At 36.4% G+C, this 18420-nt stretch overlaps 1 protein-coding gene and 2 pseudogenes across 1 annotated transcript; all 3 read right to left on the bottom strand.

The window, feature by feature from the left end:
* Positions 1-1244: 1244 nt before the first annotated feature.
* LOC101706371 (olfactory receptor-like protein OLF2) lies at positions 1245-2180 on the bottom strand. The gene is given in 4 exon segments (XM_004869913.2): positions 1245-1337; positions 1339-1681; positions 1683-2090; positions 2092-2180. Coding segments are annotated over 4 exon segments (924 nt in total). The 5' UTR covers positions 2172-2180.
* Positions 2181-10317: 8137 nt separating this feature from the next.
* Positions 10318-11238, bottom strand: LOC101706024 (olfactory receptor 5W2-like; annotated as a pseudogene).
* A 3305-nt stretch (positions 11239-14543) lies between these two features.
* Positions 14544-18033, bottom strand: LOC106008071 (olfactory receptor 5W2-like; annotated as a pseudogene).
* Between the last annotated feature and the right edge of the window lie 387 nt (positions 18034-18420).

An 18420-nucleotide genomic window follows, 5' to 3' on the forward strand; every position in this document is an offset into this window, starting at 1 on the left:
TCTTTTAAAGATAGGGTTCCAATTTATTTACCAGATACAAAGAGAAGCAATATAAATCATTATAAGTGGAGTACTAATGTAAATATTATTCTTCTTTCCTTTGAAAATATATTTATGGTAATAATTCTTTACAACTTAAATTGTATTGATTAGGAATTTAGTTAATTTTAGTTTAAGTACAATTTAATAATAATAATAATACAGTAAAATGTTATGAACTCACGGATGTAGGGAGATGGAGGCTCCTTTCCCAGGAGTCTGTAGGAAGGTCCAGTCCTTCATAGCCAGCTCCCATGAGCACTTGCTGCAGAGTGGCCAGAAGCCCCTCCCTTTGCTTAGAGTGGGCCCGGGAGGGAAGGGCAGAGACTGAAGCCTGACTGCAAGTTGCATAAAGACAGTGAGGCTGCTGGTCCTGGGGTGCTGTTGATAAAACTAAGGCAGGCTCCTGGGGAAATGGGAGTCTGAGAAGAGATGTTATTTATGTCAAAAGACTCCTGCTCCTAATATTTCATTCAGCCTAGGTGAAGAGGGGCACGCAGGCAGATTTTGTTGAAGATGAACTAAAATGAAAGATGGGGAATTGTTTCCTCATAAGTATGCAAAATCTGCTTTTCTCATGAGTCTTGCAAGGGACTTTGTTCATTCAGTGAGTGTTGCTGAGTGGCACCCTGCTGTAGAACATCGTGATAACAAAGCCAAATGTAGTGTAAGATGGGAAAGACAAGAGAATTAACTTCCTGTAATTTTGAGTCTAAAGCAAGAGATCATTTGTTCATTTTTATTTATTTTCTACATACTTATTTCTATTTGTTATAATGGACATTTTCAAGGTGAGCATACATACGAAGGACACAAACAAAACTAAATTTCATCCTGTGAATATTCCTTCTAGCTCAGCTATTTTATTAATTATACCCATTTTTAAAATTTCAAACATATAAAGAAGATGATGAATTGTGTGTGGGGACAATTTGCAAAACCCAGGGACACCTCACTGGGGTAGACTTATCAGTGAGGGGGGAGGGATGACAGGACCCTGTTTGCAAACCAGCAAAATGATGCTCTTTCTATTCTGCCTTAGCTTAGAAGGAAGATGGAGTGAAATTACTGCTCCTCACACTCAATAAAGGCAAAATAATAAGTCATGAAAAATATCTTGAAGGTTGGATTGGTGAGATATTCTGAGTAAGTACTTGAACTTTATTCTCAAAATTCTCAATTCATTTTGTATGGGAAAGGTGATTTTACCCAGAGCACCATGTGGTGCAGATTGCTTGTTTCAGAGCAGTCTTCACATCCTTGTTCCTTAAGCTGTAGATCAGGGGGTTGAGCATAGGGAATGATGACTGTGTAGAACACAGAGGCCATCTTGTCCATTTCCATGGAGCAACTCAAGCTGGGTTGGAAAAACATGAACAGGAGGGTATTGTGAAACATGGCCACAGCTGCTAGGTGGGAGCCATATGTAGAGAAGGCTTTGTGCCTGCCCTTTGCTGAGTTCATCTTGAAGATGGTGATGCTGGAGCTGTAGGAGAGGAGGACAATGATGACACTGCACCCCATGACACAGCCAATGAAAGTGAACATCACTATTTTGTTGATGGACGTGTCTGCACAAGACAGGGCCAGCAAGGGCTGGATGTCACAGAAAAGGTGATCGATGACATTTGTGTTGCAGAAGGAATGTGCAGCTAGTGTGGATGGCTGAATCTACCAAGTCTACGATATAGATGCAGGCCACTAGCTGGGTGCAGACCCTCCTGGACATTGCAATGGTATAAAAAAGTGGATTGGAAATGGCAATGTAGTGGTCATAGACCATGACAGCCAACATGAGACATTCCACATCCACAAAGGCTCCGAAAAAATACATTTGAATGGCACATAAATTATATGGAATCCTCTTCTGCTTGGATAGGAAATCAGCCAGCATCTTGGGAAAGACAGGTGAGGAATAGTAGACATCACAGAAAGACAGATTGCCCAGGAAATAATACATGGGCATGTGGAGCCTGGGGTCCACTTTGATGAGCAGGATCATCCCTAGTTTGGCCATCACAGTCATGCCATAAACAAGGAGGAAGAGTGCAGAGTCCCTGCTGCACATCTTTTCTGCTGGAAAGTCCCAAGAACACAAATTCAGCAAACACAGTGCAGTTCTCCTCTGTCATCGCTCAGGTCTGGAGGTTACTGGGTGTGAAAAGTGGAAAAGGAAATAGAAGGTTTTCATACTCTGACTGCGTTCACAGTTAATTTTTGGTCCTTTTGTTACATAATCAAAAACAAATGACATAACAATCATTTGAAAGTATGCTGCACTGCCCTTATTGGAAGTATACCTGTTTTTGTGTAAAGAAATATATTTATATTCTTCTGTATAGTTGATGTAGCACACATTCATCTAAATGCAATAATGGTATTTCCAGTTTTACCTGTGTAGCCATAGAGACACATGACTGTGATCCAGCCTTCTAGGAGGCTGAGGCAGAAGGATAACAACGCCAAGCCCAACTTGGTCAATTAGTGACCCCCTTACTAAAAATGACAAAAGAAAGGACTGTGAATAAAATTCAGTGGAAAAGACCTGGATTCAATAACCCAGAGAGAGAGCGGGGAAGAGAGAAGAGAAGAGAAGGGGAGGAGAGGGAGGGAGAAAGGAGAAAGGGGGGAGAGAACTGTGTATTATTATTTAGGGTAATTTTTATTTCTTTCTTAAAAATGAAGAAATTGATGCCTTCAAAAATGAAGGTAATAGTTCTAATAATTAGTTATTCCAGATTATGCACATCTCTTGGTAAGACTGTTGTTGTCAATTTTGTAGAAATATTGTCTCACCTGTCATACAGAGGTATATAGTTAATTGAGGAGTGCATGTAATGAATATATCTTGTCTTCTTTCCCTTCATACCTAAAATCATGGCGCAGATAGAGTTGAGGCAGAGCTATTCCTGGCTGTTATCTCCTTACTCTTTCCTATCAGACATGCAAGTCCCGTCTAGCTTTCAGAAGTAAGCCTGCATGTCATCCTCACTAGGAAGGACAATGTCTGTGGGTTAGGACCTGCAGGAGCAAGCAGGTTGGTGCTTGCTCTGGAAATAGATGGAGAGGTCTCCATGAGGCATAACTATGAGGACAGCTCAGATATGTTAGTGCCTCTCATCCCCTTCTAAAGCTGCTTTTGTCCAGGTGTTATTCTGTATTTTAAACCTAATAGCAGAGATATTGCTAGCAAAGGTGATGCAAATGTAAGCAAAGTTTTGTGGTTTACTAGATGAGTCCATCTTATCAACTAAAATCCACATCATCTATTCACAACAGATCAGAAGTGGGCAATGTAAGAAAAAAAATCACACTTTCTCTGTCCCATAACCTACAAGAAATTTGTTCCTAAGAGACATTCCTTTTAGCAGTTCTCCAAAGTATATTACATTTTTTGTTGTTTACTTTGATGGCTATTTCTTTTGTAGACCAATGAAATCTGCCAATCTTTAGATAAAAGCAGTGAGTTTCCTCTAAGAGGGCAAATAAATTCTAGGACTCACCATTATATTTTACAAATCAAATCATATATCACATGATACTATTCATGTCCCTCTCTGGTCTATGGGACACATAAAAAAGGTGGAACTAAAGGTAGATGAATTTTAAAAAGATAAAATATTAATACAAAGATTAATTTGTAAGTCTCAAAATTTCAACATAAACTCATTTAAATATCTATAGGCAGATATTTTGATGATTTCATTTATAATATGATTACATTCTTTAAAAATATATGAAAATGCTAGTAACATATTAAAAACAATATATGATGCTTTGTCACCCCCGCAATCATGTTAACGCTGCTTTCCTATTATTTCTGTATAGCTATTAAAATGCTAATATGTAAAGTAATTAAAGTTGATGTTTGCATCGTCTCATACTATCATTTGGTTTTATAACAGGGTTTATTGCCAAAAACCTTAAAAATGTACAAGTGATAAAAACACCACAAAACATCAGTTCATGACCCAGCACCAGTGATGTCGTCAGCGGATGGAGCTCTCTCTGCAAAGGGAGCAGCACCGCCTCCTTCCTGCCCTGGGCCTGGACCCCTTCTGATCTGGTCCCTGCATGTTGAACACTCAGAATCTCAGGAGTCATTGAGAGATCCAATAATATGTTCTTACATCTGGTGTGTCTTACAAGTAGGGTGTTTGAGAAAAAAGTATATGCCTCTTAACAATATTTTCTTAGTCCTATCTAGCATCATGCTCACTATTATGTCACATTATCCAGAATACATGACTGCACTCAACCAGCATTTTTACTTCCAGTTCATCTGTCCCTACATGAGCATTTCCTTTTTTACAATGAAGTACAAAACTAGTATGCACACACATAGATGCACATCCACAAGTACGCTTCACTAGAAATATTTACAAAGACTGCTGTGATTTCTGCAAAAACAACACTTATTTCATACACTAGACATAACCAGGCTTTGTTATCTGTATTACTGTATTTCTAATTTTTAAACAATGATTTCAGAGTAAAACTGTATATATTATAACTAAAGACAATGTATTGCTTTCTAGTTATGTACATTAATTTATTTAACGTGTCTTGTACTTATAGGCATTTATATTATATCTAATTTTTTCATATCATAAAATGTCTGTCATAAGTAAAATCATACATCCAAAATTGTATTATATACAAATGTTTCTTTGAAGTAAATTCTAAGAAATAGTCTACAAGCACAAGTATTAGATTTGATCTTAAAATTTGTCTTCTTATTATAGACATTTTATGTTATCTATACCACATATGGTCATATATTTTCCACAATACTACATATGTCCCTAATTGTCCCTAGCAACCTCATTATTATTTGACACAAATTTTAAAACCTCGAGGTGAAAAGTCAGTGTCTAAACTCTCATAGATACTGTTTCAATGAATCCATTGAAATCTCTTACAGGAGATTGCTCTGTTCAGTGCAAAGAAACAGGTTTGTGGTTCAAACAATTCTGAGTCTTCACATGTGATATAATAGTACATTAAAATGACATTTGAAGATGGACAAAATTATTGAGCTCCCATGTCCTTGGAGGTCTGTTAAGTCCACTTTTAAAGCAAGGCAGGATCCCAGTGGTGAATGAAGGCAGAGCACAGAGATAGGAAGAGCTGGCACGTGGCAGTACATTGGGTTTATTTACATGAAGCTGGCATTCTCACACTGTTAGTATAGATGTGAATAGAAAGTGATGTGGAGGACCGCTGGCTTGCACAGGTGCAGAAATTATATCGAAAATAGTCATTCTACCTCAGGATGGCACAGCCTGGCAGCCTTGGGGAGAACTGAACCCTGGCTGCTTGCCAAAGGATGTTTCATAATATGAGAGTCTCTGTCATCTACTGAGAAGCATAAGTTACTCTGCAATGATCAAATTTGTTCTGTCGATGATATTTAAGAAAATGTAAAATAATCATGAACATTATCTATACATCATGAGTCTTAATACGTACAGCTTATCTGCCACAAATCCTATTGATGAAAGTATGGAAAAATTACAGTAAGGGGATGTGAGAAATGTCCAAGGTTGTCTGCTGTGACACTTCAGCTAGTCTTGTGTTTCTACCAAAGTCCTACTTGGACTTAACCATCATAGCTGTTGTGGTGAATATTTTTGTTTGCATAGTTGTTGTTATAAAGCCTTTCTCTTCTTCCTATAAATGTAGTATACACATTCAATGAAATTCAATGGCATTAATGTATTTTTAGTTTTTTATACAAATGATTCTTAGTGATCATTTGGATGACCCTTTTTTTTTTTTTTTTTTTTTGGTACCAGGGATTGAACTCGGGCCCTCACTCTTGTGCAGCAGGCGACAAAACCACTGATCTAAATCCCCAGCCACTTTTGAATGACTCTTGATGTTTCATTGTCATTTTTCTGTATGATGTTCCAATACCCAGTGCACTCCTCTGGGAAATATTATGGAGGCAAACCTTTTCCATCACTAAACTCGAGAAAGTAAAGTTTTCTGTTATCCAAGAGCTTCATTAAACTTCTAGTGCATATTTAGAAGAGGTGGGCTTTTTCTTGGGCATATACTTCCCATTTCTTCCTCAAATCATTTTTTAGTTCCCTCAAGGTTTTCCTCATCTCCATTAAAGCCAGAGCACAGGTAGCCATACATTGTCACAAAATTGTAAATGTAAGTTCATCCACAAAGAGATTTGTGCTTTAACATGGAATTGCTTTGCAAAAATCATAAAGTGAAAAGATTTAAGGTGGATTTAAAGACATTAGAGAGAAACAACTAAGGAAAGCATGAAACACAATCATCTTTAAATGATTTTTGGAGTCACCGGTACCCCTAAACACAATAAGAAACTACCTATTTAAAAATCTCCCCATCAGAAGATGGCAGCCTGGTCCCTCCCGAGTCATGGACCATTATGAAGTAAGTAAGTTCAAGGCATGATCCTAACAGAGGAAACCAGGTTTACAGATTGTTCCATTGGAAAAAGCAAGAAAGGACTGTGGATGCCAATGTTTTGTATAAGCAAAGCATCACATTTTGCAGAATATGAAAGATATTCTATGAGAGTTTTGTGCTTTACTAATCTTACAAGCAGCTAAAATGTGTACAAGAAACTATTACATGTAGATAATAATGAAATATTTCAATTACCTGCAAAGTAATAATAATGTTTGCTTTTAGAAAACTACTCAGTATTTACATACTCTTTGAAAGAGCAACAGCAAATGAAATTTAAGAAATGAAAACATTCCTGCAATACAAATCCAGATCTAAAAAAGAACAGAACCAATATTTCAGAAGTTATCTGTGTGTTCTAACATAAATTTATATCTAAGATAGGTTAGCTTTATATTTTTTAAAGACCTTATTAGAAATGAGGTCATTTATAGTGGTAGCTCGGTTCATAAACATTTCTGTTCACAAAAAATTAGGTTCTCAAATAAAAGCACTTAACAAAATTTTGCTTCTGTTCACACACCCCACGTCTAGACACAACTGCAGCATGTTCCCCACAGAAAACCATATGTAGATATCTTCCCCAAAATTATAAAACAAATTAAATTTGTGAACCAAGGCACTACTGTAGTTTGTGTCATTTTACATTTATGTATGAATTATTTCACTCTTTTTTGTATGTGAGCTCTTCATACTGTTGTATGTAGTGAAAGTTTATTCATTTCTGTTACTGGAGAGAAATCTAATAAATCAACATGTCAAATATATTTTATCAAAGTGAAAATGATAATACAGTAAGACATTTTTGTACCAGCTTTGAGTATACATATACACTTAGTTATTTTGGATATAAAACAAGAAATGACGTACTGGGGTGCTAAGGTATGTATAAGGTGTAATACTGAATAACAAATACTTTCTAATGGAAGGTCAAATTATTATTCCTGTCAACCTATAAGAGCTAAACTTGTCATGCATTCATGTGAATACTTGAATTTATTATTGTCAGATATTTTAATCTTAGTTTTTTGTTGTCATAACAGTATTCTGAAATTTTAATTTGCACTAAGCTGAATACTAAGGGTTATATAACAATGTTTGTCATGTGTCTATCTGAACATAAATGCTGCATAGGAGGCCATTAAAGAGCATGTGATTAAAGTGTCCATCTCCTCACAATTCATACGAGTTGGCTGGTGCCATTGTTACTGCCATTCCAGATCGCATCCATCTGGAGACACAGTGCAGCCATTTTCTGCAAAGATGAAGCCCTGTATACTTTGTGTGTACTGTTGTTGTTTTGTTTTCTTATTATAAATATCTCTAGTAGTGGGGAGGTTTTAGAGGGCAGTAGAATCGTAGCCATATGGAGACAAAACTTGGCAACAGGAAAGGATCTTATAGATCATCTGCCATGAGTCGATCTTTTACAGAAAGGAAGCTGACTTTTAATGAGGAAGAGTGACTTGCTATATATACTGTCAGTTGGAGTTGCTTCAGATTCCTAGCTTAGGATAAGGGGGGGGAGGGGAGAGATATCAAGCCAGAAGATTAAACTTGTCATCTGTGACTCTAGCCCAGGGCCTCCTACTTAGTGGTCCACTGAGCATCCTCACTGCTGTATGTTAAGAAATGTGCTCAGAGAGCCTATCAGCGGTACCAGCCTGTCACCCACCACATGTGTCACCGACATATCCTAATTGACAAGCGCTATGGCAGTGTTATGTTTAGGTACTTCAGTAGGAAGGCTGAAGGAAATTAGTGGAAATACAAAGACATGCCTATATTGTCAACCCACTACTTAGGGTGACTGGCAAATGTACTGTATGTGGCATTGTCTACTGAGCTGCTATATATAAAAAAGACTAACAAAAGAATAGGGCTAATTGGAATGTCCAGGTACAAGACCTTGAAATCATTTTCTAAAAGCAGTGTTCCTCCCACAGGACCAGTTCTATCACCACTCTTTCCTGTAATCTATGACAGGTCCCACGGGTGATACTATGAAAAGCAAGAGGAAACACTTGGGCTTTACTTCCACTGTGGAGATGTTTTCTGAGAAGGACATTTTGAAATGGCATCTAGAAAATATTAGATGTTCAAGATCATTTAGATTGTTCAGTTTTAATGCATAATTGAGAGTGCCATACCTCTGGGAATTTCTTCAGATCTATGGCCACATCCCCGTTTTTCAACAAGCTCCTTACAGTGCTTTGACATCTCAAATTTAAACAGAGTCCAAAGGAATAACCTAACGTTGATAAAGTACATTTTTCACTTCCTGTGTTTAATATGTATGCCTTTATAGATCTATTACATCAGACACAAACATTTTGTATTCTTTCTTAGAAGCTGTAAGGTGTGTATTCAAAGTGCATGTCATAATAATTTGATATCTAATAAGCCCTCACATATTACTGCAGGGATTTATTTTTATTATTGATTTGTTTTTCCACTCTGGGTCTTGGTCACAAGAAGTTGCTAGAATTCCAGGCAGAAAAGCATGGTATTCTTGAGCATAAAACGTTCTCCTTCTCAAATTGGAGGAGATGGTCTACTACAGAGAGTAATGTATACAATAACACACTAAGGAAGGTATTATTTAAGAACCACAGTTATGGGTTTTAAAATTAGGCTGAGAAAGGAAAGTGGGTAAGAGAAGTAGAGATATAGTGACCAAGCAGAAAATTTCAGCACAAGGATGGACCTTACATGGGTCATTCATTTTTAATTACATTGACTTTTCCCCAGATTGTTCTAATTCATGCGTAGCGTATGATGTTGAGAGTCATATATACATTATGTAATGATCAAATGATTAGTAAATCCATCAGCTCAAACTTTCCTCATTTATTTGAGCTGCACCAGTCAAAATACTTTCTCCTACTTATTTTGAAACATACAATACACTGTCATGGACAATATACACCCTACTATACAGTCAAACACCAGAACTGATTCCTTTCCTCATACTTAGCCAGCTCCATAGGAAATGAAACTAAACAAACAGTAAGCAAAAAATTGAATGAAAAGGTCCAAAAGATTCAAATAGACATCTCTCAGAAGAAACATACAAATAGCCAACATGTAAATGAATATGTCTAATATCAGTAATCACTAAGGAAATGTCAATCAGAATCACTTTGCTCTTTATTCCTTGCATCTTGGCCTTATGTTCCTCCAAAGCGCTACTTTCCTATCCACATCCAGGTTACTAATTCTCAGCTTCTCCATATAAAATCCTTCCTTCCTGCAGCATCATTCACTGGATCTCTACTCCTTGTTTAGATCTGTAACTAAATATCCCCCCTTCAGAGAACAACCTTCCCTTTGCCATCCACATTTACACATTTGGCTTGCACTTAGAATAGCCTGGTTTTTAAATTAATAGCATTTTATGATTTATCACAAATTATTTATAACTTTAATTAATAATTCTAATTTCTAATATATTATAGGAAACATTAACATGGAAATTATTTATCCCTAAGATGCTAATCGCACAACTATGTAAAAGGCAAACACTAAAACCTCAATAGAATAATAACATAAAAGCATGAAATATTCTACTAAACAAGTGATAATCTGGAACACTTAGCACATAGAGTGGAAATTTACCAAAAAGAAATAGCACCCTTATCGTATTGGAAACATAAAATGAAGTTGGACTAGTTAGGAAACTACAGAACATTGATTTATTATTGTTTGATAAAATATTTCTTATATTGCATTAAAAACCTTGAGACAAATTTATAACATATAATTAGAAGGCAACAAGAGTATAGATTTGTATGAATTAATCCATATTTATTTGTAGTATATGGTTTCTTACTTAATAAAAAACTTATTTCTCAGCTTTTGCAGGGTATCTTTAACATCTTTGTTCCATAGGCTATACATCAGAGGGTTCAGCATGGGAATCACAAGAGTGTAAAATAGTGAGGTCATTTTGTCTTGATCTAAGGAATAGGAAGAACTTGCCTGGAAAGCAGAGTTCCCTGGAAAATTAAAACTGTAGTTAAGTGTGAGGCACAGGTGGAGAAAGCTTTGGACCTTCCTTCAGCAGAACTAATCTTTAAAACAGATGAGGCTAAATAGCAATAGCAGACTAAAACACCTGAGATGGTGCTCAGTTCTATGAAACCAAAAATGGTGAACATTATTAGTTCATTGACCTGTGTATCAGAGCAGGACAACTCTAGGATAGAAGGGATATCACAGAAGAAGTGATTGATTTCATTAGAGCCACAGAAACAGAACCTAAAAGTCATCATAGTATGTATCAAAGCATCTACAGATCCCACCAGGTACACTCCGACCAGGAGCTGGCAGCACAGCCTGCTGGACATGTCCATGACATAGAGCAAGGGCTGCTGATGGCCTGGTACTGACCCAAGGCCATCACCACCAGCAGCACACACTCTGCACCTATAAAGACCCAGGTGAGGAAGTGCAGAGCACAGCCAGCAGAGGGAACTGATTTGTTCTCAGCTACGAGGTCCACCAGCATCTTGGGCCCAACTGCACGGGAACAGCAGAGGCCGGAGAAAGACAAACAGCTGAGGAAAGAGAACAGGGTGTCTGAAGCTGGGCATCCACTCTGATTAAAATGATCATCCCAATATTTGTCAGGAGAATGATGAGATAAACGCCAAGAAAAATGGTGAAGAGAATCACTTTCATGCCAGATTTATTGGTAACTCCTAAGAGAAAGAGTTCAGTGAATGTGGTGCAGTTGTCTTTCTCCATTCTTCTTTAACCTTGGTGTAAACTGTTTCAAAAGTTCTCAAGAAAATCATTAATTAGGATCTGATGTTTTCTAGATAGGTAAAAATGTCCATAAGGTAGAACATAATTTCATTGTACAAATAATTTTCATTCCACTTAGAAAATAGTCTGGAAAATGTCACTCTTAAAGAGAAATGATCATGTTAAAAGAACTAAAAGTTTCTAGTGTAGAAATTTATAAACTTAGAATTTAAATATATGTATAATATCTGATATATGTTCATTATCTTGGCCTCTGTCACCCATTCTTAGGAAGTAGATTTAAGTAACCTAGAATCAGCTGTCAGATCCAAAATGATATGAAGGAAAATAGCAAGATTAAAAATGCAGGACCACCGATATCATAATTGTTAGGAAAGGATCACATGGATTACATTATTCGGGAAATATGACTGAATTTACCACCAACAATGACATGCATGGAACAAAAGTTTTAAAATGAAAATCGTTGTACTTTCTTTTATATCTTTAAGGTTTATTGAAAAATGACACATGTATCAATGAACTATTTAGCCATTCATTATCATTGGTTTGTGACAGTGTTTACAAGTCCTTTGCACAATTCAGTAGATTCCAGGTTACAAATCTCTTGACTTGGAAAATGACTTCAAATAGGAGGAACAGCAGACCACAAACACACGCACGCAACACACACACACACACACACACACACACGAGCGCACGCTTATCACTGGCTTCTAATTTGACCTTGGCAATAAACTCAACATGGGAAGAGAGGAGGAAATGTTTCTAGACATTTTATCTTATATTCCTTCTGTTTTTTGCTTTCATCTATGCACTTATGTGAGAGGTCTAAGTGTGTATTTTACTAGATATTTGAATGTGGAACTTATATGATCCTGTTTTATGATTTCTAGATTGAAATAGTATGTTAGGCCCATAGGTACTTGAATTTACATATGTTGTTATCTGTGATATGTTACCTGTAGCATTATTTGAATAAAACTTTATTCTAAAACATTAATAAAAATTTATTCCAATTTTAAATTTACATATACCACCTCCTTTTCAAAGTGATTTCAAAAAGGAATGGTTTACTTATCTCAATTAAAATATGAATAAGTAAATCCTTTACAATCCTTAAATAAATGGCTATTTAATTTATTAAAAATGACAACACAAGTCTAATAAGAAAACATCATTGGCCATTAGTTGATGAATAAGAAGATATAAAATCATTCACTAATACATTTCTCATTGCTAATTCCTCATTTTTCACAGAAAGTAATGTTTTATTTGTCCTCTTTTTTTTTTTAATATACTCACAGAAAAGCCTACCTGAGAGCACAAAGACTTCATGTACTTACTGTTGGTGCTGAGCAATCTGTGGATCATATTTGTTCTCACCTAGAGACTGTTGGGACCTAAGTCTCCTGCTGTCCATCCTTTACGTTATTCACAAATAATTGATTAGATTCCTGTATTCCTCTTTCCCCAGAGAATGGTGGGTCAGCAACTCTAGTAAAGGCTGAAATTTAATTGCTTGCCCTTGTCAACAATTTGATCCATTTTGAAACTGAGGAATCACACTATCTTTTCATGAAACTAAACATTTAATAGAATTTAAATATAGTCTTCTTTTTAATTTTTACTTTTAAAAAATTTATTAGTATGTATTTGCAGTCCCTACTGATTGAATAATAATGTGATCTACATCTAAAACATATATTTTATACAACATATATTAGTATTATATTACATAGATGTATATGTGCAGTTCTAGAGGCTGGAAGTGAAAATCCAGGCACAAATAGACTCATTAGATAGAGACAGCATGGTTCACAGATATCCAGATGTTCAGATTTTACATGGCACAAGTAGCCAGAGAAAGAGAAAGCTCCTTTGTATTAAGGCAATCGTGATTTCTGATGACTCTGCCCATATAAACTCCACATGTTCCAAAAGCCTCCATATTAACCCAAAATAAAGATTTTGAGCTTAGGATCTCAACATATGCAAAAACAATCAGAGCAGAGAAGAAACCGCTGCTGACATGGCAGACACAGGGGAGGATCAGGCCTGCTTTTAACATTCCACATCCCCAGACTCTAGTGAGCCATGTTTAACTGGGCTAACCCTCCTGGAGAATCCCAGAAAGAGGGAAGTCCCGATTTTATGATGTCATTTTCTGGGAGAGGCAGCAACAGCCCATCCAGCAGGCCCCTCTGCCCCCATTCTCAGGAGTGCCACAGTCCAAACTGGCCCCAGGACAGCTGCAGCTGGCAAGGACACCTGGTTCTCTTCACAGTGATCTGATCCCTGACCGCAGAAGGCTGGAGTTTGAACCAAACAGGGGAAGTTAATTAAGACTGAGCTGTAAACTTGAATAAGAGGCTTGAATTTGAAACATGTGTTATTAATTAGTATGCTTGACTTTGGAGTAATAGCCAAGATTGAATGTAAACCAATTACAAGCCTGCTGCTGCTGTACAGGACATGTGATCCAAAAGTAGTGTTTAAATATTTTAAAAACTTATTACAGTAAAACATATGTTGCTATCAGTGCCCCTCAGTATACTCCTCCTCACTCCAAAAACACTTGTCCTGTCTTTCTTGCTACTTCTGAAGCAGTTCCAGAAGTCATTTTTTTCTTCTCTTTAGTTACAATCTCACATTGGGCTTGATGTCCCGAATCAATTCAGTGTTTACCATTCGTGATCATTTTAACTCTGGGAAAGAGCCAGAAGTCCTATGGTGCCAAATTTGGTTACTAAGGTAGATGAGGAGACACAGGGATAGTTCATCAAATGTGCCATTCTATTAGATGGCACTTGACAGCAGCACTCACTACTGTTTTTTAATCACAGTACACATAGACACTTATGAAAGAGGACTTCCAGATCTGCTTCAGGAAGTAGCAAGAATGATGGGATAAGCATGTTCAAAGCAAGAGTGCTTTGAGAGGGATTAATGACAGTGTGTATCTTACTGTAGTAAGATTTTTTTTAAATTTAAACAATCTCTTTATATCTTAATCATTCCTTCTAAACAGGAGTCCTCTTCAGTTAGTCCAAGAGGGTGCCCTCTTGTGTGCTGATCCCCTGTTGTAGGGCAGACCCACCATCCATTGGTCTGGTACATCTGCTTATAATTTATTCCTCCCATAGATCTGTAAACCTACTCAGCATCCTGGCTCATGCAGACAGAATGGGTCTCTTAAAGAGAGAAAGGGCAGTGACTATGAACATGAGGGGCTGAGAGCCCTGAAGCCATCTAGAGACAGTGGGCAAAGTCAGCATAGACAGCTAGTGAACTTCAGTCATGGAGACAGCAGTGTGTGTCAGCCACAGTGTCCAGCAGGGGCGGCTGGTGGTGGCAACCACTGACAACCTGTGAGTGGCAGTAAATGGTAGCATTGACAGGGTTACAGTGCAGACAACAGTTCAGGAACTGGAAATGTGGGGCCCAGAGCTCTACCACTGTGAACTACAGGATACAGGTACACAGAGCACTGATGTCCCAGGGCAATTAGCAGTTAAAACTCAGAGCCCATAGCAGACCTGCACTTTGCTGATTCATGCTTACTACTCAAATTGCACAGAAGAACCCTGGATTGCTTGGTGACACATGAACCCTAGAATTTACCTGAACTTTATATTTTAAACAATGTTTTGGTTGTGCTGCTGTTCAACAAAGGGGCTGTGTAAATTCAGAGTCTGTGGCAGTGGAAACTTATAATGTGGTCTCTAGAAGAAGTATTTGCCCCGTACATTTTTGGATCATCATAATTTCCCCAAACCTATAACAGTGTCCTACAAATGCCACTGTTGAAGAGCAACAGAGATTCTGAGACTTGATTTTCTTTATGCAATGTTTTCACACAAGGATGTTTTATACATAATTGCACACAACAAAACAAAGGTTTTCAGTGTCTTTTAACTTGTTCAGTTTTAATAGATAATCAACATTTTCATAGAATGTTGTGTCACTCCTGAAATATATAGTAATATCTATATGTGCTCAGCAAGTTTCTTCTAGAGGTTTTCCACTGCAAATTCAAGTTTAGTCAGCTGATTAATCAAATACTAATTAGGTATTTAGATGAATGTTCTTTATTTAATGTGCACAACTTTGTAGATTGACTACCTTAGAATCCAGAATTATATTCAAAATACATGTCATGCACTGAGTTATTATCAACCATAAAATTAGTCCTGAAAATATTTCTACGAGAGTTGATTTCAATTTCTTATTTATTTTTCAACTTGTAACTCAGCCACAGTACAGGTGCTAGAATGAAATTCAGTAAACTTTGTGTGCATCAAGATTTTTCATAGTGTTTTATTAGAGGAGATGGTTTAAAATAGAGAGTTATAGGTAGAATAATGCTTTCAGGAGAGTATTATTTATGAATCACAAATGTGGAAATTAAAACATGATATATGAACAATAAAAGTGGAAAAACTGAGTAGAAATGACTCCATTGAGAATTGTAGAGTAGACTTTACAAGGACCCTACACTTTTCAATTATGTTTTGTTTTGAATCTTTTTGAGTAGTTACAAATTTGCTCAATTTTATGGGTGGAATGAACAGTCATATATACATTGTGTAATGATATAATCAGGGTAATTGGGAAATCCATCCTCTCAAATATTTATCATTTCTTCATGTTGTAAGAATAAAAATTGTTTCTTATATTTATATAAAAATAAATAATATAGTATGATTTACTATACTCATCCTGACATGCAGTAGAACCATTTCTTCCTAGAACACATAACAACTCAATAAATAATAAAAGAAAATAAAAATCCTTCCAAAACAAATACTAGTATGAAAAATGAGTACAAGAAATCCAAATAAATATTTCTCAAAAGAAGACATTTAAATTGTGTAGAAGTATATAAAGAAATTTTCAACATACTAATCATTAGGGAAATCTCCTTTCCACTTTTTTTCTTGCAACTTGGACTTCCTTTCCTTCTCGGTCCGTTTTCCTGACCATTTCAGGATTTCTAATATCCAATTTGTCATATAAAGCAATTTCTTCTCCCAGCACCCCTCCATTATGTCTGCATTCGTTGTTTAGATATAAAACTAAGTGTCAGCGCAAGGACCCGAGTTTGATCCCCGGTACCAAGAAAACAAACAAACAAACAAATAACCTAAGTGTTCTCATTTCACAGAATGTTTTCTTCTTTACAGATCAGATTTAGATATTTTACTTTTCCATAAAGTGTCCTGCATTTTCTTCATGCTAATTTATACTTTATTATCTAATATTTGTGTGTTTAGCTATTTAATGTTTCTAATTCCCAATACGTTCTTGGGATCCATAGCATGACACTCATTTCACCATGAATTAAATGAACATACAGGTACAAATGGGCATCTTCAGTAAATCTTAACAATAAAATCAATGCCTACAGTACACATCAAATAAAGGACAGTTCTGCACATTAAAATAAAGACTGAAAATATTTCCAAAAATAAATATCTCCATGTCTTTAGAAGATATATAATAAAGGATAAAATATTTGGGAAATTATATTTACATAGATATAGATATATTGGAGATAATTAAACTATTAAGTTTAATTAAGGCATTTGACAAGACTATCGGTTATAAATATAATGTGAAGAAACCACATACATACATTGTGTATAAACACATATTTATTGGTAGTATATACTAATTAACCTAAGATAAAATTTTATTTTAATTAATTAATTTATTTATTTTGGTACCTGGGATCAAACTCGGGACCTTGCACTTGTGAGGCAGGTGGCAGAACCACTGAGCTAAATACCTAGCTCCCAAAATTTTATTTTTCAACCTTTTTGTGGCCTCTTTCACATCCTTGTTCTGTAGACTATAAACCAGGGGATTTAGCATGGGAATCACCAGGCTGTAAAGCAGTGAGGTCATTTTGTCCTGATCTAGGAAGTAGGAAGAACTGGCCTGGAAGTACATGAAGTGCATGGTTCCCTGGAAAATGGAAACTTCAGTGAGGTGGGAGGCACAGGTGGAGAAACCTTTGACCTTCCCCTCATCAGAGTGGATCTTTATGACAAGATAATATAAAAATAAGAGAAAAGGATTCCTGAGATAGTGCTCTGTTCTATAAAACCAAAAATGGTGAATATCAATAACTCATTGATCTGTGTATCAGAGCAAGATATTAATAAGATAGGAAGAATATCACAGAAGAAATGATTGCTCTCCCTAGAATCAGAGAAACACAAGCGGAATGCCAATGATGTATGTATCAAAGAATCTACAACTCCCAACAGGTAGATACTGGCCACAAGTACAGAGTACAGCCTGCTGAACATGTCTACTCCATACAGCAGGGGGTTGCTGATGGTCTTGTACCGATCAAAGGTCATCACTGCCAGCAGCAGACTCAACATCTACAAACATGTAGAAGAAGAAGAATTGCAGAGCACAGCCAACAAAAGGAATTGATTTGCTTTGGGTGAGTAGGTCCACCAGCATCTTGGGCCCAACTGCACTGGAATAGCAGAGGTCAGAGAAGGAGAGGTAGCTGAGGAAGAAGTACATTGGTGTGTGAAGCTGGGAGTCCACTCTGATAAGCGAGATCATACCGAGATTCACCAGGACATTAATGAGATACACAACTAAAAATATGGCAAATAGGGACATTTTCATTTCAGGATTATTCGTTATTCCTAAGAAAAAGAATTCAGTTAATGAGGAGCAGTTTCCTTCATCCATTTTTCATTGTTTTTTCTATAAATTGTAATAAAAATAAAGAGAATTTATACTGGGATTATATTTTTCTACATATCCAAAATATAATATTTATGGAACAAAATGTGAATTATATCTGTCAATTGTCTTCTTTTTTTTTTCATAATGCATCTTGGTTCTTTTTTTTTTCCCATTCCCAGCCCTCCTTTCACCCCCTCCAACCTTCCCTATTTACAAAGACTTTATTTCCATTTTTTCCATTTCTCACCATTTTTCCTTTCCCTTCTTTCCTTTCCCTATCCCTCCCAATACCCCTACCCCCTTGGACCTTTTCTTCCTATTTTGCATTATCAATTATTCATTCTAATCATTGGTACATTTTAGGTATACAATAAAATGAATGACATTCATCATTGGAAATTTGCACCTTTACATAGTCTCTCTTGGTTCTTATTTTTCACCCTT

The sequence above is a fragment of the Heterocephalus glaber genome, unplaced genomic scaffold, assembly GCF_053883595.1.
Source record: "Heterocephalus glaber isolate CG9 unplaced genomic scaffold, H.glaber_assembly_v1.0 deba00000896, whole genome shotgun sequence".
Classification (NCBI taxonomy): domain Eukaryota; kingdom Metazoa; phylum Chordata; class Mammalia; order Rodentia; family Bathyergidae; genus Heterocephalus; species Heterocephalus glaber.